This window comes from Anopheles moucheti, chromosome 3, assembly GCF_943734755.1.
Source record: "Anopheles moucheti chromosome 3, idAnoMoucSN_F20_07, whole genome shotgun sequence".
Taxonomy (NCBI): Eukaryota; Metazoa; Arthropoda; class Insecta; order Diptera; family Culicidae; genus Anopheles; species Anopheles moucheti.
Genome location: NC_069141.1, coordinates 80,266,312 through 80,294,136, shown reverse-complemented (window position 1 = coordinate 80,294,136; position 27,825 = coordinate 80,266,312). Strand labels below are relative to the sequence as shown.

Genomic DNA, 27,825 nt, shown 5'->3' with positions numbered 1-27,825 from the left:
TTAGTTTCCACTCATATTTTTCTTTCCCTTCTTTATAGTGCGCTTTTCCGGGCGAATATTTTGTTTAATTTGTACCATAACCAGTGTGTGTTCCGTGCAGTGTTCCGTGTTGCTAACGATAACGTTCGTTGGAGGTGGTAGAAGCCCTCTTCTACTGTTGCGTGAGAGTATGATGATCGTTTAGTGCGCTTGAATCATTACGAACCTCGCCGAGGTTGTGACAAATAGTTGCGATATAAAGCAGCAGAGCGCGGTGCAGCTGTTGATTGTGGAGTGAGCCGCAGTCACTTGTGGTTCCGTCAAACCTTAGGCATAATTACTCCTGCTGGTACAGGAGAAAGAGACGACTTTCCTTTGGGCGACAAGATAGAGTACTAACGGTGAGTAAAATTACTGCAGATGAGTATCATTAAGTATCTTTGTTGCAGAGCAATGTAGCAAAATGGAATACATCTTCTACTCGTTCAACCACTCTGGATGCAATTTATTCAAATCAACTGAAGGCATCTCCTTCTATTAGTTTAAGCATCTGTTTAAGATCATAAAGATGGATCTTTCCTATCTATAGTTTGCAAACCTGTATCTCAATATACTTTTCTTCTGGACACTTCAGCCTCGAAGATCTTGGACTTTCCATTGTTGGATTTCCTTGATTTTTCTTTACCCTTAACTTCATATTTAGTACCTTCAGTAGATAGTAAACTTTTGCAATAATATCAAACCTCCAGTATGGACATCATCTCTGCTCCTTTGGAGGTCCGATTAGATGTCAATAATCTGGGAAAAATAAGAAATTTATAAATAGTAGGATTTGTTGATTTTTTGGGAACAATTATTTCGAGACCTCGGGTTTTTTAAACTTTCAACTGCAATCTTTCAATCTTTTAGACCAGAATTTTCCAAAAACGTAAAATACTTAAAGGTCGCTTTACAAGTCGTCAAATGCTTACGAGTTCTATTTATAAATCTCTTTAAATTAGGGAACATGCTAAGCTTACCTTCACGTCGCTCTCACATCAATGTGTATGAGCCAACGTATATCTAATTGAAATATCATTTGAACATAACAGTTAAGAAGTTAATACAAAAGGTTAAGCCAGTGGACCTTCTGCAAAATAGATGTTTTTTCCCCGATGATTGAACCAGGCTGATCGAGGACAGCATGTGAAATGTCGCACGTATTTCCTTGGCCCTGGATCGTCCGGAAATTCCCCGTTTGACGATCGTTCAGTGGGGCAGCACGAAAGAAGGAAGGAAGTGGTCGCATTTATCAATCATACCTGTCCTTCGGGGTATCGCCGAGTGGCGCAGAATGTGGTTCATGTGCGTTCGACGGGGACAGCAGCTTTGGTTTTCGATGTCAAGGTATCATTAAAGGTGTTCCTTGAACTTTTCTACTAATGCATCGTTTGGGAATTCACCAATGAAGCGGCACGGAAATCATTAGCTGATGAGCATGACGAATCGGTAAGAGAAAAGGAGATGGTTTTACGAAATGTTTTCTGATTCGAAAGCGGTGGAGTTTAAACGAAGTTTAACAAACAAAAAAGGGAAGTATGTAAAAGTGTACCCTTTGCAGTATAAGCTAAATATAAGCTTGTTATTGTTTGTATAACTTCACGAAAGTACCACGAATAAGTTACAACACTACGAAGCAAAGACGACGACACGGCCCAATCAAAACGAGAGTGAAACGATGAAATAATAAGCCGAATCTAAACCTACCGAAATCGAAAGTGAACAAACCAGAAAACGTAAAGAGGTGTAGACAAATAACAAAAAAAATGGCAGCAGAAAATGAAGATGAAACATAATGCGTCGACCGACTACTCGGACGAGCGACGAGAGTAAAAAGAGCACCACAAGCACGCACACCTAAACCATCGCCTGCTTAGATGTTGACCATCATCATCTTCATCAACTTTCAACCAAGCCATGCGTGTGTTTGTGTTGTGTGTTTGTGTGTCTGTGCCGTTGGAGTTTTGCATTCCGAAAAGAAAACAAGCGTTAAAATAACTTTAGCGGAATCGAAATCGTTGCGCTTGAAGACGATCGAACTGTTTAAAACAAAATAAATTGCCGCGATAACACCAGCAAAACGACATGTTAACATGCGCACCCCGGTGTCTGCGCTGTCATCGGTTGTTAGATGGGAAGCGGAACATGGGTTTCAATGGGCGAAGGCGAATAGATTAGACTCCCGGACATCTTCAGCGCACGTCCGCCGGAGCAGTGTTGGTACACCGACCGATCATAACGAAACTGTTCCGGTCGACGGCGCGAGAGCGGTTAGGATTTATTCATGGAACCGTTTTGCTTTCCGTGTGCCGTGCGGGATGTGTGAAGTGAACATAAATAATGGAACCATCGCCCAGCCAAAACAAAACTAACGATCCTTTAATAGTGCTTTCATTTCGTTCGCTTCATTTAACGCGTCCGTGTGCGTTTGAGGTCATTTAATTTATTTGAGAAACCAGCGACTACCGGTTGGTTTTGCTTTGGGCCCAGTTGGTACACTTTAAAAATGGTTGCTTTGTTGCATTTTGGTTTACCTCAAACGCCACTCACCACCGTTGGTTGGCTGGTGCCGTGAACGAGACATGCAAATTACAAAATGAATGTGATTTCGTGGTTTAGCTTATTCGGGCCGTATTTCGACACGCGCGCAAGGTGAGAAGAGGCAAGTTACGAAAAAGCAGATCAGTACGGGGATTTTATTTTCCACCGTAATAAGAAGAATCAACGGTAAAAGTCGGTGGTATATAAAACTCGCATTAGTTTAGCAGACTTTTCGTGTATTCTTTAGATCGCAAAAGTAGATACTGTTGGTGATTTTATTTTGTTTGCTTCTACTCCTATCCACCGTTAATGTTCTTTTTAATGCGAACGATGTGTCGAAGTGACACGCTCAGAAGGGTGTAGAAACACGCGGGTAACGCCATTCACTTTTCTGTGTGCCACACCCGTTAGCAACGGAGCTGTTTGATTATAAATTACCTTCTGCTCCATCGCCTTCAACGTTTGCGCGCGTCATGCGGTTTTGTCCTGACGCTCGAATCGCTCCTGTAGGTGATTTGAAAGCATTGAACAATCTAATTCTTACTCGATCTGCGAACAGTACATTAGCACCCCTATTGTACGCTTCTGGCGGCTGTAATGATAATTGTTAGGATTTTATGGAAATGGAAGTAAAAAAAAAAAGACAGAACAAAATGCAAATAAGAGGGTTGGCTTATGGATTATGATGGATGGAGTTGGTGTTAATGCGCGCTGTTAGTGCAGTGCATTAGGCGTTACACAATCGGATGGTTGTTGAATCACTGTCAACAGTGAAAGTAGAGTTGGAGTAGTGTCTCACGGATAACAAGCAAAAGTCGGTGTTGATACATTTGCGATTACTTATCATTTTCCATAATTACAATGTGCTCAACCTTGGGCAAAGCTCAGTGCGTTAGTCTTTCTTTTATCCTACGTTCGCAGGTGTTAAATTATAAAGGTTTATTTTTGTTCTAGAACAAACGAACCCCTAATCTATGACATTATTGGACAGTCCATCAGACACGGCTTGCTAGATTAGCATTAATCTATGGTTCAACCCTGCAGAGTTCGAATTTTGAGCCTAATTCGAAAAACTGCGTTTGCAATCTTAATGGAATGTATCCTAATGGAACTCCCTGTAACTTGGTACTTCATAATACAAGTAATTATAGATTTTGACATTTCTTTGAATAATTTTATTTAGAAACTACGAACATGTCCAATTTGTCGGAATAATGCAGTAACTCAGTTTATTTCCATTGCCATCCATCCCGCCACCGGTTATGAGATATCTTTTATATGCTCTAAACAAGCTCTACATATCATTTTACATGTAATACTTTGCTGTCTAATTCCAACGATTTTCTCATGGTTAAAAACATTTCAAAACACCGTCGCACGAACAAAAACAACAGCAATTAATTACTGCTCTAAGCGATAAAACTCAAAACACTCCCATAGCGCGACCTATTGTCTTATCATGTGGCCTACTAAAAGATCGTCAGCATTATTTTCGTAACCGAAAAAACCCGTTCCCCGGCCAGACCCGGGACGGGCCTGCTGATAGGCACCGACCAAACTGGTGTCGGCAGCGGAAGTGGAAAGTTCAGAGCTAATGTATTCCTAAAAATCAACATTCACCGGCACCGATTTGAAGGTCGTTTTGCGTAATCGGTTCGGTCCCGGGCGGGCGTGCGTGCGTGCGCACCCGAAAAAACAAAGAGGTATGGCATGATTTTAGGAAATTAACATTCATACAAATCAACAATCAGCGGATTGCTCCCGTTGTGGCACTCCTTTGAAGGGATGGATAGGTTGCCGTTTTGTCTATTTCCACTAGTCTCCTAGTGATCCTGTCGAACGCGGTTAGAAGACCGTAGGGTGAGTCTTTTAGCAACATGCTCGTAGTTGCTTCTAGAGTTCTAGCTTGAGACTTGCAAATTTATGTAGGTTCCTGCACCGGAGCGGAGGCAGAACTGGTTTACTTTCTCATTCGATCGATTGGAGCACGAAATGAACCGCGCGCAACCCCGGTTTTGGATATAGATCGCACGCCAAACCGTCCGATAGCAATGTACCCCCGAAGCTGCGGAGCGCAATGTGATGAAGTTTTGTGCATCAAAACGAACACGTTTCCGAGCACGAAATGGAGCAGACTGTGAAGCCTTGAGTGATCGTGTATCGTGAGCTAAGTGTGCTGTTTTTCCTTGCATTACCGCAGTCAGCACCGAGCGTATGATCGCGGGTCAGCATAACATGATCGTTGTTGCATGCTTCACGAAAAGTAAGAGAAGGAAAAAAGTATGCAATACTCACAAAAAAAAACCCCCCGCCGAACCCATACACAGGACAACTTCATGAGCTCGTTTGTGGTTGCATATTGTTTTTCTTTACCTTTTTCCGTGATTAATCGCCCTCGCCGGGCACATGAGTGCACGAGTGCAAGTGTAATCTGGAAGGCTGAATCGGTAGTACCGGGGCCGGTTGACTGGACTTGTGTGCGGTGCGCGGCAGTCTCTTGTACTTGTCGCTGGTGTAAATGCACAAGGTTGCACAATCTCTTTGCGCCGCGTGCTCCAGTTTATTACATTTTTTTTAGTTGCTCGATTTATCCTCCACGTACTTAGTGCCGGTTGTGATTCGTAACAGAATTAGGTTCTCCTTATAGGGGTGTATAATAGAAACACAGAGTTTTCAAGCTCCTGCATACTGTTTTGCACGTCATACACGACTAGCGCAACGCGAAGCAAATAATAAAATGCCGTAAACAAACAACAATAATCAAGGGACAAATCCTTGACATCCCAATTTAATGTCTCATGAATGTGCGTTGCAAGCTCCACTACAAAATGATGCCAGTTATCATTGTTTGAAAAGGCGATCCCTGAATGTTGGTACGATCAAGATGCTGTTCATGATGGTGTTTTCTTACGATCAAGGTGCCATACCAAACATCAGCTCGATCAGCAGAGCTCTGCCAAGTCGAATGAATGCTATAAACACGCAGATACACCTAACATCTGTCGGGTTGATGAATCGACTGGTGATAATTTATTATTTTCACGCTTCTCAATCAAACCTCTATGCTGTGCTGTAGAAACAATTTAGCAGCAATAAATTATGTTACTATTTGAAGTGAAACCTGGTAGTGATTTATTTTAAAACACACTGAAGATAGTTTTACAAACTTACGTGCACCGAAACATAAGAGAAAGGATGCCGCATTATGAAATACTTGCTCTGGATGTTCTCATGGACCAGTCCATGGCTGCTTGAAGATCATTGTTTTGTGAAGGGTTTCCTTATGAACCATTTCTGCACACTGCTTTTGCTTTAACCTCTTCAACTTTCTTGTTTGTGCCACAAAGTTAGAATGGAACTATGATGCAATAGTGATTGTATGCTCAGAGAGCTGCTCATCCCTAGATGAATATCGATCGATGATGATCGAGCTCTAAGTCGTGATCTGCTTCGTCCTACACAATTGACGGATTTTCTGCGATCTAACCAAACCATCGCTCATGTGATCTTCTATGTGATTGATCTTTGTCATTTTATTGTATTTTTAAGCATCCTTAGGGGTTTCCTGTATGTTGGTGTGTTGCAATATTTTAAACGTTTCTTTTCGCAATAAAATATATTTTTTAATTAAAAAGTTTTTGCCACTCCACTTTCCGGACTGTTCTTTTAAAAATGCCATTTTATGGGATTTTTATAACGAGTTTCATCAAATTATCTCCGTGCACAATCGACGATCACGACGTCTGTGAAGTCGCCCCTTGCACATGCTACCGATACAAACAACTTTCGGCCGCTTCGGTTCCACACCGTAACGAACGGAACCGTACGCATAAGTTGCACGCCAAGGTAAACCATTTCCCATACACACGCCACTATTGAAATAGTGCACCGAACCCGGGCCCAAAAACATGGGCCCTCCATTGAATGGTGGTGTTCGCATATGGGCTGTATCGTGCCCAGCAACCCCCAGAGTTAAATCAAATGTACGTCATACACACTCGGGCATGCTACCGTTCCACAGCAGCGTGGTAAGTAATTAAGAAAAGTAAACACATCCCAAAAGGCTAGCACGAAAAAGGAAAAACGGTGCGCCGGTTTGTTGGCTTATAGAAAATGGCAGTCCTTTGCAGTGCGCTCGGTGACACTATCCAGTTTGTGATGGCGAGTAAAAGCAAAACGAAAACAAATAGAAACGGCAATAACTTCCAACCGCAGGCATCCAACCCCCGGGTGGCAGGTTGGGCGGGAAAAGTGAATGTTTCGCACTGCGAAGGACGTCCAGTGTCCAGGGTGGGCAAGCATGATCATGGTGGTAAATCTGGTCGGCTGGTTGGGACTGGTTCTTGTTCGGTTTGCGACCGATGCGACAAGATCGTTGCCATTTTTTTTTTGCCAAGTAAGAACCACCCCTGGTGATGGTCAGTGCAATGAACGTGTGCAGTCATTTAATTTCCTTAAAATAAAGCAATCAAAACATCCATTTAAGTGTCTTTTTTAACGGCGCACAGCTGATTTTGCGATCACTAACGAAAACAAAACAAAAGACTTCAACGCTCATTTTTAAGCGACGAACCCGCAATCACTTGACCAAATTTCTTATTCGATCGCTTTTTCTCGCACAATTTCGTGTTTTAAATTAATATAACACCGTGTGCTATTTCTGCTACTTGTTCCGTATGACCTTCGAATAGTCACACACACACCTAGCCAATGGACGAGTTGTTGTCCCTTATTCACCATCGCACCAAGGTGTAACTACGTTGCGCGTTATACGTACGTACGTTCTACGCCAATGACATTTACATAGACTCCAAATGAAGTTATAAAGCTTTCCAATGTGCAGGTTTCCGGTGGCGGGTATTTTTTTATATTCGTTCCCCCTGGTCGGCCACTCCCGGTAGAACGCGATGCCATTGAGCATTGACAACGGGTGGTGGGATTTCCCATAGCACTCACATAAAGACGGCTGCCTGGTTTACTACGGCCCGCTGGTTGAGACCAATCGTGTACAATGAAGATAAGCGTCAATCGAGCATGACTAAACTAAAAGAAATACTAGCCCTTCTTCCACCCGGCCAAAGCACCAACCAAACTGTAGACGGATGCTGGAAGTGCGTTAAGATGTTAATAAACAGCCCGAGAAGACATGGCGGTGTGAATTACGGCCAGACCATAGTTCTATTGTGCTCGCAGCCCCGTCGTTTGCCCGGGCTGCATGGTCGCAAAGCCACATGCAAGAAGCTGGCTGCGTATGGAAAAGCGGTCCTAAATGTACCACCGTAAAGGGGTCGGTTGTTACGGCGGACAAAGCCGCCTTGCTCGTTTGTCGTCATGTTCGCTTCTGTTTTGCAGCGTGCGGTCCCACCACTCTGTAGCTGTCAAGTTAATGACCGGTTAAAAGTTATCGTTGTAGCACCACAAAGGAATCACTACCGATTCTTGACGGTTTCTTCGCGCATACCAGCGTATAAAAGCGTGCAATGAAAGAACTACCCTCGGATGGAGCGCTGTTTGCAATGGGAGGAAGTGATTGTGTGGCGTGGTTGTTGCTGATTATGCCACCACGGATGACGGTTTGGTGGCGTTTCCGCGTTGCCGTTTGTTAGACTGTCGCGGTGATCGTCTCGCATGTGAACGCTCCATCGTCGTTCGGTGTGCGCCTCGAATATGGGACCCAAACCGTCACGATGATTTCCGCGTAGGCAGTGCACTTGAATTACGAGCGTCGGTCTTACAGATTGTAACGATGTGGGTGATAATTTTGGGATTGCCCTCAGATAAATGCCACGCTTGGCAAGAGTATTTTTTTATGATGACATAATCTATTTTTAACTATGCTTGTTGTACAATAAATGTAAGCTTTATTAAATTATTTGAATAATAATTAAATTGTTCAATTAGTAAAGTCCACCTCAAAGTCCACTATTTTTTGGACCTTTATGGATTAATTTGTGATTTTGCTTTGAAAATCACGCTTTTTGTATGCAAATTTAGTCTGATCTGATCCATAACTAACTCCAGCTTAAAGATCAATCATTGTAACGTCACCATCACCAGCTATTGATTTTCACACTGTTTCGACATTCACATACATCAATCGGTGTATACGGGTTGTTTCGATCTGCGATTAATCTTCACCTTCCGTGGCAATGAACGGACGGTACAGCTTTCTCACCTCTGAGGTCGATCGAACGGAGGTATCGAATATGATCGTGTAATCACATCACCATGCTTATCAAAGCATCCATCCTTGCAGCGATGAAGCCGAGCTGCAGCAATTTCCCCATTAACCCATGGCCAACGAGCGGCCAAACGGGGAAGACAAACTGAGGTTATAAATGATCGTATGTGTGTGTGGTTCGCGGTTATCTTGTCTGGTGGATCGAAGTAACACTGATCATCTGTGCCGCATCTGTTGCAGCGTTTGCTTTCAGTACGGTTGCACCACCATCAGTGCCCGATTCGTTGTGCTTAATTTGCAAACCATTGTACACATATCGGCCCGTCAAGGTCATCGGAACGGTTCGGAACACCGGGTGGCGAAAGGGTGTAAACCACAACTGAAAGAGGTAGCCACCGTGTAGAGAGAGAAAGATTTAATCGCGCTTATCGAAGTTGCTCAACCGTGGGTGGGTTTTTGCTTGTAACATGCGCATATTTGTCAATATTCATGGCACTTATCTTAAAGCGAATCGTACGTGCTCATTTTCTTCTGTTCTGTTTGTGCTCTCCGTTACAGGGAAAACGATGAAAAAGATCCGGCGATGGCTGCTACTGTTTGCGGGTAAGATTGATAGGCAATTTATTTATTCATTTCATGATACCACACCCAGAACACCAACACTATTCTCTTTAACACTAATTCTATTACTATTTCATCCGATTATTCGATTCGATTATTAACTCTTATATTGCTACAATTATTTCGTTTTTCTCGGATCGTTTTTATCTTTCTGATCTCCATCAATAACGCCTGATATTATGAAATCTTGAAATCTTTCGCTTACTTTTAAATATTTATGGAATGTTTGAATTTATTTGGAATTTTGTTTGTCCTTTGGAGTCTTTGTTAGCTAACTGTTTTAAAATAGTTTGTTTAGAGATTCCGTTTTAGATCACATCTCTGTAATTTATGTGCCAATAAGATTATTTAGCCCGTTCTATGTCTTATACTCAATTCAGAGATAAAGATCCAATAAATAGACTTGATCATGGAGATTGTGTTAATGACTAAAATTCTATTCAAAACGTTGAAGTTTTTTTTTAGAAAATGGTGTATAACACTGAACACTGTTCGCTTTTAATCCATCATCCATTTACGACTACCTTCAAAACCTCACCCGAAACAGAACTACCCACAAGCGGTAATTAAATACTTGCCGCAAGGATGTTGTCGAACAAAACACAAACAATCCAACGGTCCACCTTGGAAGCATTCAACACTATTAACATTCTAATCCATTTCCGCTTCATCTCTCGCATCTTGCTTCCAGTCATAATAGCGCTGATGGTCCGAGTGGACGGTTTGAAGGCAACGTCGTTGATCTTCGGACGCGGTCCGGCCACCTCGTCGACGACCACGACCACCAGCACAACGACCGCCGCCACATCGACGACAGAGGAATCCGCCGAAGCAGAAGATGAGGTAGGTTCGAATGGGATTGTACGCGGCGCAGAAGCGTAGACAGAAAACCGATGAGCCTTCAGCACTGTAAGGCAATTGCCGCAAAAAGGTTTCTAATCAATCTGGAAACGTCTCAGTTACGGCTGATATATTGCCCCAATTATGCATAACAGCCCGATCCGATTGGCTTAGCATTGATGGTTTTATGCTTCCAGATTGTGGCCTTCTTCCAAAATGGATGTGTTTTATGTAAGCAACATAACACCACACGCTCCACATTTGCACACGCGCTTTGCGGAAACGCTTAGCTTGTCGGTGCTCGGTAGCGGCCATAATGCACACGGTTTGGCGTCACGGTGGCCCAGTAACGTGTAGGGTTATGATGGTGCGAGGCTCCTTCTGTTTGGTTAAGAATCGCTCATGGAATGGGAATCGGAATTACGCCATTTGCGCAACATGTTAATCGTCACCGGAGACCGGCGAAGGAGTGATGGGTTCGTATTTTTCGTCTGCCCTTTTTTTTCCTGTCCAAGTTGTGAAACGCTACTGTCCAAGGGCTTTGCCGAGGAAGGGATACGCTCTAGGGTAGGTGTAATACGAGTTCGCCTTTCGCTTTCCGTTAGTTAGGCTGCAATACAGTATGCCACCGAATGGTGCCACCAAGCGTGGGCGGTGAGTTGCCCTTTTTTCAGGCATGGGACGGACTCTAGTGGCCCCGATTTGATGGCATTCTGTCTGTGCCTGGTGGTGTGTTAAAATGTGTCACTCGTGTGCCCATGGTTGACTAGTCGAGAGTGCACCCAGACGTTCCCGAGACGTTTGACATCGGACGTATGTCTCCTGAAGAAAAAAAAATGGCATTTTAATGGTTGAACAGCTCTGACGCAACGGTTGCACATATGGGACACGAAATTGATTGCGACTTGTAATGTGGTAATGACTGCAATGGAGTTTCTCACTCAGATGTATTGAATGCGTCAGTTTATTCAGACTAGCAGTTAATATGCTTCGTGTTATGTTTGTAAAGTAAAAACATCGACTAATAATCTTAGTTTAAACTAAATGGAATAAATTACCCCGCGATTGACACTTCCCTTTTGCGCCCTCTATGGGAATTTTCTTAGGCTAAGTAGGCATTGATGGCGCTATTAAATAGAAGGCTTACACTAGGTACTTATCACACAATTCAATTATGCTGTGGTATTGACCTAACCACAAAGTTAAAATCAAATCAAGTTTTTGCTACAACAAGAAAACAAATTCCTCAAAGCAGAACAAAAAAAATCGATGATGAAATGTATTACTAATTGCAGAAGACATGTCAAAAAAATATGTCAGACAGCGTTCCCAAATTAGCAACTAAATTCCTTCAAGCCATCCAAATTATAGAGACAACCACCGAAGAAAAAAAAATAGGCGAGTTATATAGACCACCATTCCGACGGAGCAACTCTCGCTTTCGCATCGGCGATGTGATAATGAAGCCACCAACAGCTGTTGACTTTTGGCAGCTTTTGAGGACAGAAAAAGTGCATCCTCATCAGGTGGGAGGTTCGATCGTTCCTCCCGTCGTCCCGAATGAAGCAACACCGACCCCAAATGGTTCGCAAAAGTTTGCACTTACACAGAGACGTAAGCTTCCAGCTTCCCTGGTTTCCCATCACGAAACTAGTCCAACACTGACACTGATGAAACATCCACCGCGAAGTGTGTGACGTAATATCCTTCCAGCTGGGGTAGTGTCACACTCGCCACCAAATCCAAGCAACCTTATAATCGGACTTCGTTTGGGGCTTTTTTTTTGCTTTCTTGCTGTCTCTTTCGTTTGTTTCCTTTGCCTTGCGTTGGAAGAAGATCTCCCGGCGATGACGCTACGCGGAAGGGGTTGCTAAAGTTAAACGGCACAGACACTTTCATTCATAATCACTGGCTCACAGGTCAAACCGGTCGGTGTGAGCGAAAAGGGCAAACCGCACCCAGCAAAGGTTGTTGTCCGGTTGTTGTTGCCGGTTTGGGACGAAGCAGTTGACAGACGCGAATGAGTGTTTGAAGGGTTTTGGGGCGGGTGGCATTTTGAAACCGGAAAGTGACCGGATTCGGGATTAGGTTAGTAAGTTATTCATGTGCAGAAGAGGAAAAGTTTAGGCATTTAGATGTTTCAACTAGCTGTCTAACCCAGCTGGAATTGGACTAGAAAGAAAATGGTTCTGTTACATTCTAATAGATGGCGCTAACTATTGTTAAAAGTAACGTCTCTTCACTGCCTGCCTGGGTTCAGCAATACAAATACGGTCTCACAATAATAAATACAGATCGATACGGCATTGTTTGCTCTTATCTAATGTCACGGCTACCCAAGAACGTGGCCCACAATACGCACGCTAAGTGTGCCAATGCCATATCAGCTGCGTGAATTAGGTCATCCAAGGCAAGTACCCGAAAAGTGAAACCAATTCGTTCGGACCGTGAAGCGTATGACCGCAGCTGGAGTTTGCCTTTAATTGGGTGTTAATTAACGGTGCAAACCTCGCTAACGTTGACGCGCTTTTTCACGAACCGCACCAATTCCGCCTTGCTCGTCGACGACGCTGTCCTTCGCGGTTGCGTTCTGTGCGTCCTGGGCCGGTGCGGTGTGGTCCGCAAACCAAGTGCTGTTGTAATTTACCATTACAGGTTGCTGCACATAGCACGCCCGTACTGACTGGGGCGCGATTTTTTGTTGTTGTTGGCGGTTGCAATTTGAACAAATTATGGAACCACTCTATGTTGGCCAAACGGCCATTCGTGTAATTGGCGTTGAAGCAGCACCCGGTCCGCGGTGGATTTTTTCTGATGCAGGAAGTGGAAAATAGAAAATGGTGCTAAAAAAAACACATGGGTAGCATATGTGTAAAGAATGAAAAACAACAACGGTTACAGGAATGAAAAACGGTACAAAGTGGATTTTTATGTAAGATGTTATTTTCCGTGCCGTGTCCAATCAACATTCCGGTCGCAGCACGGTGTGTGCGGGGCAATAAGAATCGAATTGTTGCTGCGACTTTGTAACGCCTATCGGGTCCGGTTTGTGCTACGTTGATGCGTAACGCTATAAGGGAAAATTGTACTTTATTTTTAAACAAAATCTATAATGCTAGATTGGACCTGCGGTAGACTTAGACTCAGCCTAAACTATATCACTTGCAGCTAGAAATCGATTAGAAGATGTGCCACAAACCTACAGTCTTTGTAAAGCTTTCCGCTAGGTTGTGTCTTGGATGAATGCGTCTGAAAGTATGCATACAATTCCTCAAACCTCCTGTTTTCTTGACATTTTTTCATTGAGCTTGGGTGTTCTTCTCCGATCCGATCTGAAGGCTAAATGAACTTAGTTGGAATTAACTATTAGTCTATAGGAATATAACAAGAATTGTGTTATTTTTATTTTAATAATTACTGGAAAAATCACTTGTTGAATCTTCACATTGCTAGATAGGTAACGATTAATCTCACTGCTGGTATACCTTACCCTGAAATTGCAAGGCCATAATCCACCGTCATAAAGTTGAACTGGCTCAAAATAACCATCAAACATCTCCACAAATACCGCTTGAAAAAACCCTCCCCCCAATGTTTAAAGAAAATGTCAATCGCAGCGTGAGATTCGCACACAAGATTTATGACTTGTTCACACTTAACGGCTTAAAGTGTTCGAGCCTCCGTAAGCTTCCACGGGTGTTTCTACGCAGCATATCGTCGTCAACCACATTACCGAATCCCGATCGCTTTGCAGCGTTGCGCCGACTTGCGTAATAAGAATTCAGCAAACGCGACGTCCCGCAGCAGGAAGGCGGAAAGCAAACCTTTCAATCTCGTCGGGCAAACGCATCGGAGTGGGCAGGTTTTGTGGTTGTTGTTTAGTTTGGTAAATGGCACGTTGAGTGGCGGTAGAAGCAAAACAGAAAAGAAAAGAGAAACACCTGACCGGGCGGTCTTGCGGTACCCGATCGTTTGCGTCCGTCGATCGGTAATTAAATAGACCACTCGTAATAGTTACCATCGCAAAAGGGTTGGCGACGGGCTGAAGGATGAGCAATTATTTATAACTCATAACGTACGCCTCGGAAAGCGGTATAATGGGTGCCTACGTGAGGGCACACAACACACAAAGTTGAACAAACATGGGCAAGGGAGAGAAGCAGGGGGGCACAAAGCTCACACACACACGCTGGCCCATGTCCGCACACGGTAGTGTATATTCAAATAAATGTCGATTGTAGCATTACTTAACCTTTAAAACGAGCCAGCACCTCGGCACGGGTGGGTTAAGTTCGTCTCGAGAAGCACACTCGTGAAGAGGATGACAGAAGAGGACACGGTCAAACACACGCGCTGTGTGCGAATGATCGACATGTTTTAGGATGTTTGGGGCGGTTCACTAACCCCACTATCGGGTCGGCACGCTCTGGACAATACGTCGTTATGGCATAATTAAGATGCAAATGCTGTCACCGGTCTCGCGCTTGATCGTATGCGAGGATCGGTCCTTCGCCTCTTTGGTGGGCTGGCGGCGTTCTTAGTCCGCTGTATGTTGTGTGGTACGTGCGATGATGTTGGCTGCCTTTTACGGCCTGAAGATTATTTCTTGTGTGCCATTAACGTATTCGATACGGGCGACATTTGCGGCTGGTGAAGATGACGGACTTAATCTTTTCATCGCCGTTAACCAACGTGCGATCTTGAACGGTGGCTCAAAGGATGTATCTTTGCCACGAAGGCCACAAAGGATTCTTTAAATAGAAATCGGTATTTATTTTTGCCAGAAAACATTACTATGGAAACAAAAAGTCCCTGTGCAATTCGCGAGAAGGCTCAGTTATGGTGGAATTCGGGTAAATCTGAGTGTCCTTTCCCGTCGAGCTGTATATTTTTATCTCTCCCGGTGCGTATCTTACAAATCTATTTTCAATTATAGTATTATACAATATTTTCCTTAACATTCCAAATCGGGAATAAATATTCATGCTAAGTTAAATATATGCAGAAGCTTCTCCTTATTCTTCACTAAAATTCAGTTATTGAACAAAATGGATCGTGGAACAAATTCGTGTTTCCATTCAGTATAGTTCACATCCTAAGAATTGATCCATTCTATTCCCTTGTCTCGTTTCGCTCTATGGCTAAACTAACGCACCGAACAGACTTGAAACCGAATGAAGAAACGAACCCCAAATAGCGGCCATGTTTTCGGGCACCATTTCATCAGTCGATGGAAACCGTTCGCCAACTAACTCGTTTGGCTAATTACTTCGACTAACACGTTTCACGTGCGGCTGCGGTTGCAATCAATCTACCGGCCTTGACGGAACGGTTTCCGACGCTACCATTCACCTGCCAGTTTGGCCTTTTTCGTACGTATCGTTCTTCTTGCCGCTTAAATATAAATCTAAATTCGTTACCCACATCGGAAGGGAGAGTGTGAGAAAAACCATGTCCAAACCAAAATCCCCAGCTTAGCAGCGAGCGATTTGTGGCCATTGTTTTATTGTGTGTGGGTTGCAAAATGTGCATTCGGCGGGAAACCCTTCGCGTTCCGTTCGGCTACCTGTGACGGTGATGTTCTTGCTGGCGCACAGCCGATAAACCTGTTCTGCTGAATGCCACCCCGTTCTTGGGTCGGTGCGCTGCGTGTTTGTCTTGTTTGGTGGCTGGGAAATTGTGGCTGGATGCTTCGCAAAAGTTCAACATTTCAAACGGTGGGCACCATAATCGGAACCGCCGTGGCTGTGCGTGTGCACGGTGCCACAAGTGCGTCCACATTCCACTCTGCGATAAGTATCGGTAGCCCTTTTTTTTGCGTGAATTGCGTGGCGAAACCACGTACGCGTTAGAAGTACCACCACAACGTGCAGCCCGACACGGTAACGCTACAATCAGATAAACCTGCGTGTGTGGTGCTGCCGGTGTGGAAAGAATAAATGAGGGCACAAACTAAACACACACCCCGCGTTCTAAGTGTTCCGATCGTATACTTACTGATACGCACCCATACAGCTACACCGGTGGGTAAATAACAATCAGCAAACACCCTTAATCCCACGGCACACTGTGTGGTTTGTTTTTCTTTTCTGTAACCACAAATGTCAAACACACATCTTCCCGCCTACTGAGTGTGCGGGAGCCCTGTGAACGATTTTGCTTGCAACGTTATCCGCCAGAGGGCGACAGTAAGCTGATAGTTTGTTGCCTGCGTGGCTGACAATTGGTGTCGATGGCATACTTTCCTTACGTGTAACGTTATCTACCTGCCGTGTCAACTGACCGTGGGTGAATCGCCGTACGCATATCGGTCATTTCCATTAACCTTAACCTATAAAGTGTCTTGTTACGCTGGTGCTGGTTGCACCCGACCAAAAGGTTGCAACGCACGGACACGCATTAGTTCGTAGAGGGCGTTCATCGATAAGTTGCCCTTTTGTTTTGTGACGGTCTTCAAAAGCGGTATCTAACGGTCTCACATATATTGGGCTATGTTGTTAATTAATCACGGACATTTATTCATGGCAAAGAGGATTCACCATCGCGCAGCACGAACTGTTGCAACATAAACCTTTTTTGCTTCCAAAAACACACACACCGACCCATCACACATGGTGAGGAGCACGTGCCCGTTCAGTCCATCCGTTGGGTCGTGTTGGGTTCGACCGGTGGCCTTTTATGGCTAACGAAACCGGCAAATGCCACTGGGGTAGCATCATGCCACCAGCACGCCATTTGCATTCGATTGCGACTGTTACTTTGTTGCGTTACTGCTGCGATGCGGCAGATATGGGCAACCGGAAGTCGAACCAAACCAGGTGACCATAACGCTGATTGAGTGGTGTGATTCATTGTGATGGTTGTGTTGGGTTTTCTAAACCCAGGTAAAAAGGTCTTTCAGTGTCATGCGATGGAAGTTATGCTGCACGGGAAAAAGGGCTTTCATCGATCGTGAACTTGATCTTGAAATGAAGTTGATTAATATATTTTTGCTCCGTGTCATGGAAAGCCCTGTGCTAAAACATGAGATCATTTTGTTCTAAATATTGGTCATTCCGTTTGGCTAATGTTTACATATAATGTATATGAAGTGCTTTTCTATCTTTGAGCAGTTCTATTTATTGCAAGTTTTTTTTATCCATTTATTTTTTATTGATTTCGGTTTTTTAGGTTTTAAACATTTTCTTATTGTACTCTTTATTCGTTTTTGCCTCCTAGACAATATTTTATATCTGTTTACTGTAGTTTTGTTATTAATGGTTGTTTGGTGCATATCAACAATTTAATTACCCATATCGTATCTCAATTGACTTTCATTACCGTTTATGCTTAAAATACGGTAAGAAATAAAAATGCCCTTCTGAAAATTAAATAATTTAAAAAATGAGTGGAATTTAAATGTAATTTATGCAATACACTAAAATGGATTTGTATTCCGCTAGCAAACGCTTATCGCATCTGATCCACATTATATCACACAAACACGTCATACGAATCGTTCGCAATCTGTCATCGCATTTCACCCACGCATGCTTCCATCTGCTTGCGACGCAAAGCGGCCACAAATGTGTGCCGCCAATATGAATGATTTAATTTTCGACGAACGCTTCACCGGGGTTCCAGTATTCTTCTAACCAATGCGTAATGAGTACAATATTACCTTCCATACAGCGCAGTTCACGGAATTGCCGTCTGCCTATTCGTCTACGTGTAAATTGTGTGCCCGGTGAATTTTGATCGAATCGGAACGTGGTAGATAAACCAACAAAATAACGAAACCACAACCGTTATTGAAAATGGCAATCGATCATGCATTAAGCAGGAAGTACCACCGGACATACACCAGAGGGGAAATGGGTGACTATCGATGGTGCTCATACCCATCAAACAACGGAACATTGGCGGGCATGGCGGTCACGCAAGACACCCAGACGTGGCGCTTGAAGTTTGAACTAATTTCTCTCGATTTATTACAAAATCCATTCCACGACCGCCCCTCTTGGGTTGGTTGACGGGTAGGCCCCGGAATGGATAATGAGCTTCCATGCAACGAACGAAATAAAATTTAATCCAGAAATGACACTTTCGTCACGCACAAACCTTCGACACGGGGGATCGACGGGGGGAATGAGATGAATAGATTAGTTTTTTTTTGGAGTACCATGATTCGGTTTATGATGTGTTTTTTTTTGCGTTTAGATAATATTTTCACACGGTTACACAACCGCCGACAGATGGTTTGCATTTGTTTATTACTATATTTCTTTCTTCGTCACGTCAAAGTTTCCGACACCGTTCCGATGAAATATTAATTGCGATGAAATTCTTTACCGATTGCATCTGGGGGGGATGCTTTGGGGATGATGTTAACCGTTACGGGGAGGGCGCCATGAGAAAGTTGACTTTTTTGTCAATTTGTTTTATATTGTTCCCTTTATTTGAGCATTACATCCATTTGATAAGTTGTGTAAGTTAATTGGACATAATAATTGAATGATTGAACTGTCATTTTCCTCATTGAGTAAGTTCACTACTGCCCTCTTGCGGATATTGCTGGAAGCAAAATCAGAAGGGTGTGAGTTTAACATACGATCTTTGTAGAACCTTATAATTAACCTACACCAAACTGGAAGTTAATAATAAATGTTTAAAAAATTGGGAGTCTTTTGTATAACAAATATATAAAAATAGTCTGATATGTGTGGGCGACATTAACTTATCAGAAAACGTATGCTTATGTTGCGTTCGAAACAAACGAAACACAACCCAACTTCAAGGCCTTACAGCTGATCATGAAAGTAGAAAGAAAGCAAGAAGATGGCTTAAAATAAACCCGCACCACAATAAGACGCCACTGTTACGAAACAGTTCAACAACCAACCGACCCCTGCCTGCAACCTGGGCCAGCATTGAATAGTTCTTAACAACACAAAACCCCTTCTCGCATTATGCCAGCACCATCCCCAACACCGGCACTAATTAGCCCCAACAAGACGGCAAGACGCCTCCCGGCTAGATAGAAAGCCGCGCACCGTAATGGCGCATCGTTCCGATAATAATTCCGAAAACCCACCGGACGGTACCGGCACCGTGGCCGGCATGCAAAATTGGCATTGGCATTGGTGGGGGGAGGGGAGGGACGGAAAATGCCGGCCGGGAGTGGTTTAATCAACGAAGATGCCCACCCTGGTACGGCGGACAGCAAAGAAAGGGAAATTTCGCTCTTTATTTTCCATCATCAACGAGTGCATCAACGATGCGATTTGTGGTTTTGTCGTGTTTGGTACATCTCTTGCCGCAGACTGTGAGGGTTAGTTCCGTTGCGATGCAGGGCCGAGTCGTGTAACGTATTTGGCATGCATTTAATGTGCTGTTCTTTTCACTGGTTTCTTCTTCTGCCGTGTCTGTCCGATTACGTGTTTAGCAAACGGAATTAAAGACAAATGTGAAGAAAGGTGGACGAATGATGAGATCAGAAGCGGATAATTGCGATGCATTGGAGCATCGGAGGAGTACGAGATCAAAGGCAAGATCGGAACCCCACGCAAAGACGGTCCATTATTTCACCTGGCGGATCCGGCGAACGGAAGTGGAACGTTCCAAGTGCAACACGATCATTTCCGGAGATATGTGCATCGCCATTGAGGAAGGAAGGAAATGACCATTTCTCCTGGTCATTAACGCTACCACACGGCATGCAGATGCAGATTGAGATAATGTGAAGCGAATATACGGGGCGGATTTACCATGCGCCACGAGCAACCTTCGTTTCGTAATCTTGAACGGTTCCAATCGTGGCGCTCAAAAACCGTACGATTCCATCAGTAATTAACGGTTTTTCGGTCGATGGGCCGATGGGAAAGCAATGATAGAAGCAAATGTATGCTGTTAAAGCAAATGATAATGATGTGCGATAGTGTAATAAGAAAGATAACTATATATTGAGAGACGAAGTTGCTGTTTTGAGGGGTTTTTTTAGGGATGATAATGACGGCAAACATGTGGTTTGGTTCATACGTAATATGCAACATTAAATTGGTTTCGCGACGTGTTTAACGAACCACTTCATCAGACCAGTCGAGAAACAGCGCTTTAAAGAAAGAGAGAGAGATAAGTTGATTGATTAAAAGATTTCCTGAAATTTGCTTTATTAGCAAATGACCGAAAGAAGGTATGCCTAATCGTAAATGTTTCGCTAGACAAGAATAATGAAACCTTTTAAATGAGAGAAATGATATATGGTAATTTAAATCGTGTTGATTATTTAAAAAAATAAAAAAATGTAATTGCATTCTTCAAGGTTTTGCGAAGCCTTGTAATGATGTAGTAAGAAGTGAAGCCGGTAATACACCACTATAAATCTTATTAGTGCCGGTCATAGAGTTTACATAAATCTAATCTCTGCTATTCCTATCGTTTATAGTAATATAATTTATATGTTTTATTTGTTTTCGGGTATATTTGGGACCAAAGTCTCTGTAAGCCATCTTAACAACAACAACAGTTTTCGCGAGGTAATTCTTCTCGATCAAGACATTACGCCTAAATGTATGCAAATTGAATATCCTTTTTTCCTATTTTTCCATATCCTATTTTTGTAACACTTTCTTTCGAACCTACCAAATTAGATCATTCAAAGACCGTAAAGGTCCTTTATTTACGGTCCTTAAGGGTAGTGACTGAAAATTAGTGGATTGCATACTTCAAGGCGTATTCATTCACGATACAATTCGGATCATCGTTCATGGGAGTTCTAGTTGAAATATTGATCGTAAGTGGTGTGTCCTAGAAGCCAAACGTATTCAAGGTCTTTGATGAACAATCAAATTTTTAGCTTATCCAAATTACACAATCAGATTAATCTGCAAATCAACTTCCCTGAAAACAGCTTTTCCACCGTGGAGTGGTTTGTTTAATGAGTCCCAAAATTGTTTAATGAATCTCCAAACGGACCCATTTTGTGGCTGGTAATTTCGTCTAATAATGCTTCCTCCATTTTTCCACTTTCTAGGCCGTTGATCAAGGCGATGATGCAGCCACGAAGGCTCCGCTCACCGGCATACCGCAGGTCGATTATGTCTGGGATCCAAATTTACCTCGAGAACTGCGAGGGTAAGTCACCGGTGCTCCGTAGTGTACACCGTTGGTAGATAATGTATTAAATGTGAACGCTTGCACATCTCCCATCAGATACAATTTGTCCAATTATCCCTTCCTGGATTCGGTACCGTCGGAAGAGGACATTGGTTTTATGTGCGATCCAAAGCTGTACGATGGATTTTACGCATCGATCAAGTACAACTGTCAGGTAAGGTGGCGAGAACGTTTGTTAGGTAGATCGACCCCGGCCTAACGTACTTCCGTGGATTGTTTGAATTTTTTTCTCGTAGCTGTACCATCACTGTATACACGGCATACGGTACGACTTCCTGTGCGCCAACTACACGGCCTTCGACCAGAAGACCTTCATCTGCCAATTTGCGTCGGAGGTGGACTGCAAGAACTCGCCCAAATACTGGTTCCGGTAAGAGGTGTAGGTGCCGTTTGGAGAGTTGGTGCAAGAAATAATATTGTCGCTTTGTACGTTTCACAGAAATGAGCCATTGTATAAAGCGACCACGACAACAACGGTGAAACCTCCGCCGACAACTTCGACAACAGCCCCCCCGACGACGGTTCCTACGCGACCGAAACCACTGCGCAAACCGGTCCGAAGAAGGCGTCCGCAGGTGGACTACTATTACTACGACGAGGACTACGAGGATGATTACTACGAGGAGCGCAACCGACGTCGCAAGAATCGTCCACGCAACCGACGCCCGCTGTACGATGACTACGAGGAGGACGAGCGGTTTGAACGAGTGCGCTACCGGGAACGGGAACGGGATCGCGACGAGGAAGAAGATGAATACGAGGATCGTCGACCGTACCGGATGAAGACGCGCACCCGCACCGGAGCTGAACGGCGGCCAGTGTTGGAGGATGATCGCCGGTACTACGACGATCGGCGTCGTGATCGACGCCCGGTGGCAGATGATCGCAGACGTCCGGCACCGTTGGAGGATATGGACGATGGAAAACGTCCAGCGATGATGAGCGAACGAAGGCGCGTACCAAGACCAACGGCCGATCGACGTCCAGCGGGTGACGATCGTCGTTCGTTTCCGGCGGACGCCGAAAGTCGACGAGGATCGGTAGCGGACGAGCGAAAGGTCCCTGCAAAGCGTCCATTGTACGATGACCGACGATATCAGGACGAGGAGGAGGACGATTATGACGCACCAGCTCCATCGTCTTACGGTGGTGGTCGCCGTGCATCGGACAAAGGTCGACAGCAGAACGATGTGGTGACGGTGAAACCATCCGGCTCGAGCATTTACGATCGTCCACGGGCCGCACCGCGCATTAACCGTCCCGTTCCGCTGAACGAGAAGAGCAAGTACGCGTACGGCAACTCGGATGCGCCGAATGGACCGAAGACCTCGAAGAGTTCCACCACCGCAGCGCCAGCTGGCGGTGCGGAACCGGAGTACTATGACGAGTACGAGGAGCTGCCGGCCCGGCGGGACGATAAGCGTAAGGAAGCGGACGGTGGGAAGCCACCACGTCCGAGTGCGTCCTCGGATGTAGTGTACTACGACGATGTGATTGTTGCGAAGGAAGACTTGCCACTCCGGTCGGCGCCGGGCAGTGTGCGCAAACCGGAGCAAACGGAGCGTATCAATAGCAGAGATAATTCGGAACTCGCCAAAGGTTCTCGTGGGAATATGAAACATCAACAACAGCAGCAGCAGCAGCAGATTGTGTCCAAACCGAACCGAAACGTGTTGCCGGAGAGTGTCGATCAGGAGGAGGAAGAGGCGGAATACGACCTGCCAGTATCGCGTCCTTCCGTCATTGCCCGACCGCAGGCGAATCTATACGGAAACTTCAAGTCGAAGAAACACCAACAGCAGCAGAGGGAGCAACCGTCGACCGAGAGCGCAAGCACTACTCGTGGTCCGCTACGTTCGACCAAGCGGCCGTTTCTACCGAGTCGGGGCGGCAATCCTTACCTAGCGCGTGGCCTTCAACCGGTGGGTGTCGCAAAGCAGCCGCCCGTCGGGAAGTCACCCGAGCCGGAGAAACCGGCACCGTTTCGTATCGATATCGATGGCTCCACTACACCGCAGGCCGTGCCGGGGAAGCGCAACCAACAACAAGCTCCCGCGTCCTCCGTTCCACAGCAGCAGGAGGTGGTGAATGTGAAGACACTCGATCAGCTGTACGACGATGAGTACGATGTGACGCTGAACGATGCGCTCAATCCAACGCTGAAGCCGCTGACGCGCAGCGCACCGCAGAACTTCTTCCGCAACCGGTACGTGCACCAGCCGGACACGGAGTTCGTACCGTTCGAGCCGGCCTACGCACCGTCCGAGTTCCGCCGGGCAGCGGTTAGACCGCCGACGCCATTGCTGTACCATTCGCCGGTTGCCATCGAGGCCGGTACGTCCGCTTCCTCGCAACGCCGGGGCGCACACGTGTTCGGTACGTACGAGTACTGAGCTGATGGACAATTCCTTCCGCGAACGACTCCTTCCCTGTCCGCACTCCCTCCCTTCCCGTTTATCCCGCTGGAAAAGATCTAATTTATTTTGAAACCCATCTCCCATGCCTAACCGAATCCTTTCCACCAGACGTCATTGCCACGTTTGGACAAAGTGCAGCGTTTGAAGGGACCTCTTGCGATCCCACCTACTGCTAGGAGTGCTTCATGGGAAATGCAGTCGAATGGAAACGGCACCACGTCGATAGCGCACGTTGTCACTGAATATTTTTGTCAATACTAATGGATGGAAATACTCAAAACATGTAAAGGTGATAATATGTAGGGTGGAGCAGCAGAGCAAAACAGATCGGACCATTTATCAAGCACAAAGCAGAGGGGAAATTAAGAAAAAAACGCATTATGAAACGAAAAAGCTTCCACAAAACAAAAAATGGTGTGAAGTGTGCAATACTGCTGAAACAATACGCAACACACGGCATTGTATATCGAGAGAAAGCCGAGCGAATAAGTAGTTGCTAAGCAAATGATGAACGTAACTATAAGATCGAATGGTCATATAAATGAGAGGTGAAAAGAAAACACATTTGGCGCTGGAGAGCGAATCGAAAATTAATGTACACAATGACAAATGACGAGTAAAGGCGTACACGGATACGATGCTAGTGGTACTACTGGATGTAATCAGTTCTTTTCTTTCGTCTTTTTTTGTATCAATCTGTGTATGTATAGAAAGGTGGCCCTCGAACTTTATAGCGAACTCGTTGACTAAATTGAATGGATCGTTAGAGATCGTGAATGATGAAGAAAATAAAATTTTCTTTTATAGTAAAATGCCCGATTCCCCGTGTATCACATTGGCCGAAATTATGTTTGAAGTACACAAAAAAGTGTATCCTGTACGTTGTGTCAAATGCATGACGTTCCTGACTCTGTTGCGTTATCTCGAAGTGCTGATACTTGGTAAAACAAGAATTATTATATTAAGAACTGTAGTAAGTGGACAAACTAATATTTCGTATATAGAGTGGACCACTTCTCGTGGGTGGCCCGATGGCATGATGACAGCGGCGCCGGTCTCCGTAAGAATGGACCGGAAAAAGTCTCATCCGGACCAATCCCCCGTAGCAAGGACTGACTATCCGGCTGCGAGGTAAAATTAGTTTAGTAAGCCAGAAATGGCATACATGATCTAGTAGGTCGTTACGCCAAGGAGAGAGAGAGTAGACTTCTCAAAGCCTGCTTCGTGTAATACTGCACTGAGTATCATGTGAACCTCTTGATACAGACTGCCTCCCAGATGTCCAATTAGGGGCTGTTTGTATTCAAGCTTTACTTCTACGTATAAATCAAATGATTACCCAAGTAAATACATTAAATCTACTTCTTACTCAGACTTACCCAGCGGCGGATCAAACGGTAGGCGGAGTAGGCGGTCGCCTAGGGCCTCGCTCCAAAAAATTTGTGCCGATTGTGCGATTTTTGAAAATTTTACAGCAGAGTTAATTTACAGCAAAACAATTTAATTCAAAAGGTAACAAATTGATCAAATATATCTTCCTTGGTTATATAATACATTTGTTTCTATGTGATAAATTAAATGCAGAGAAGAATATCGACTTTGTGACTTTAAAGTATAAACGAAATTGCACCAATATTTTCGAATGTATAGTACCAGGAGAGCATCCACTGAAGAGGTAGCTCCTGGTACTGCGCCGTAAGGTATGCAATGTTTAAACTCTAACTTTCCATACAAACCAGCTGTTTTCAGATTGCCGATACCAGGAGAGCATGTTTTTCAAGAGGTAACACCTGGTACCAGGATGTTGCACAACACATGTTGCACAACACATGTTGCACAACACATGTTGCGCAACATATGTTGCACTGCATCTGACATGCAACATATGTCGCGCAACATATGTTGCGCAACATCTGGCATGCAACATCTTTCATGCAACAACTTGGGATTGCAACTACCGGGAAGCAATTTGGCGTGATTTGCTCGGCTGGTACTAGGTGTCACCTCTTGAAAAACATGCTCTCCTGGTAACGGAAATCTGAAAACAGCTGGTTTGTATGAAAAGTTAGTGTATAAACATTGCATACCTTACGGCGCAGTACCAGGAGCTACCTCTTCAGTGGATGCTCTCCTGGTACTATACATTCGGAAACTGGTAATTTTCGAAGAATTTTTTCTCCACCAACGGGAAAGTTAGTGTTTAAACATTGCATACCTTTCGGCGGTTTTCGAGCAAAATTGCTGTACTTGGTGCTACCTCTACCGTGGATGCATTCCTGGTACCGGCAATCTGAAAAACGCTGGTTTGTATGGAATTTCGTACCAGCCGACGGGAAGTTTGAGCGAGATGAAGGATGCTTTCCGTTTCATCCATCTTCCTTACATCGCTCTCACGGGTTTGATAGTATGCAATGCAAAAGTGATGGGCAAATTTATTCCACACTGCTGGTGTCACCTCTTGAAAAACATGCTTTCCTGGTTTCTAAAACATCAACATGAGTGAAACAGGTTTCTAAGAAATTTCTCTGATTGTTACCGATTGAAAACTGTACCTTGGGCGAAAAATCGTAGAACGCGTTGGAATAATCATGAATCGTAAATTAACGTAAATCGTAAAAAATGCGAACCAAGTAGTGGCGTTATGGTTCTCCTTAGCGCATAAAAACGTTTATATATAGACTCGCTTACTAGGCTACCCATTTACAGGGCTACGCAACAGAACTCTGAGATGTACGCAAGGGAGCTTTCTTTCCGAGACTTTGCTGGTGTTGTTAAATCATGTTTGAAGTACACCTCCCTTATAGGCCCCCTTTTAAAAATTCCGCCCTGGGCCTCCAAGGGGATTGATCCTCCACTGGACTTACCTGACTTGCTGCGGGAGTCCTGTAAAGTGCCCTCGTCTTCCAATCCTTTATCGTGGACGTTCTGGTGAACGCATATTAGTCTTCGACAATTGAACATCTTCTGTTAATGTGCAGAATCTTAAAAGATTTCCACATTTCTTAGTAGGCATTGAAGTCAAGAGTACATTTGTGTGAGGCGTACATCGGCACTAGGACTATGAAGATTTCATCTCAACACAAGCAAGTGAACACACTACACCCTCTCCTGTGTAATCTGCTTTTTTCTGTTTGTTTTTATCACAGATTTATTTTATTACCAAAACAATTGCATTTGAAAAAACGAACCGAAATTGATTTTCTTTTAGATGATTTACGCTCCCGTGTGTTGTTTGTGTGTCACTTTTGCGATCTGCGATTTCGTGTGCATTTTTGTTTTGTTTATGTGATTTCGTTTCGGCCCGGTGGACTGGCGCGCGCTTTCGTATCGCTGATTAAACTATAGGAGATTGTTTTACTTATGTGAGTGTAAATCGAGCAGAAGCAATCGGAAATGCTCTTCGTTCTGTTCTGTTCACCATTTTAACGTTTGACGCGCGATTGCGTGTGTTCCTCTTCTATTCCACCATATACAACATAGAGCGCGTTCTTCGGGTGTAAAATGTACAACAGTTTTTTTTTGTTCGTTTTGGTTTCTTTTCTTGTCGATTTTTGTTTTTTTTGTTTTTGTGAAGGAAGGAATGAAATCGTTTACTGCGGCTAAGATGGTTCCGTTTTGTGACTACACCGCGTACTTTAATCTAGCGAAACAAATGTGAAATTGAATGTTATTCTAAGCTAGCCTCTCCTGCATCATCCGCGACCTGTGTCCGGGCCACTAGCCGGTGTTTCGATCTGCATTGCGATAGTTATAGCGGACATGGTAAATTTTTTTCTTTAAGGTAATGGTTTTTGGGAGTGTGTGTGTGTTTTTTTTTACAAACTTTAGTATCCTTCTTTATTTTTTGTTCAACCATCGAAGGTCCTAGCTTCATTGCTACTATCAAAAAGTATCATTAAGACCCATTTTCACATGTTCATTCTCCACTCTTTTAGCCCTTTTTTTTGTTTTGCATGTTCTGCCCTGTACCATCTCATCTAATAACCGTCACAGTCGGAAGCAAAGTCTCGTCTGCTTTGATGTTTATTTAAATTTCTAAGAAAACCAAATCAA

At 44.2% G+C, this 27,825-nt stretch overlaps 1 protein-coding gene across 1 annotated transcript; it reads left to right on the top strand.

Moving 5' to 3' along the window:
* The first annotated feature begins 253 nt into the window (after positions 1–253).
* LOC128301473 (ABC transporter F family member 4) lies at positions 254–24,525 on the top strand. Its single transcript, XM_053037975.1, has 7 exons — positions 254–380; positions 9,299–9,343; positions 10,053–10,204; positions 21,213–21,313; positions 21,392–21,509; positions 21,592–21,725; positions 21,795–24,525. The coding sequence occupies exons 2-7, from the start codon at positions 9,307–9,309 to the stop codon at positions 23,746–23,748; spliced, it is 2,496 nt and encodes an 831-aa protein (XP_052893935.1). The 5' UTR covers positions 254–380; positions 9,299–9,306; the 3' UTR covers positions 23,749–24,525.
* The last annotated feature ends 3,300 nt before the right edge of the window (positions 24,526–27,825 follow it).

Excerpts from the sequence above, each read along its gene's own strand:
- LOC128301473 (XM_053037975.1), top strand. The coding sequence starts at position 9,307 with ATGAAAAAGATCCGGCGATGGCTGCTACTGTTTGCGG. Across the intron at positions 10,205-21,212 it reads CCGCCGAAGCAGAAGATGAG|GCCGTTGATCAAGGCGATGA; the intron begins GTAGGTTCGAAT and ends TCCACTTTCTAG. Across the intron at positions 21,726-21,794 it reads TCGCCCAAATACTGGTTCCG|AAATGAGCCATTGTATAAAG; the intron begins GTAAGAGGTGTA and ends TACGTTTCACAG.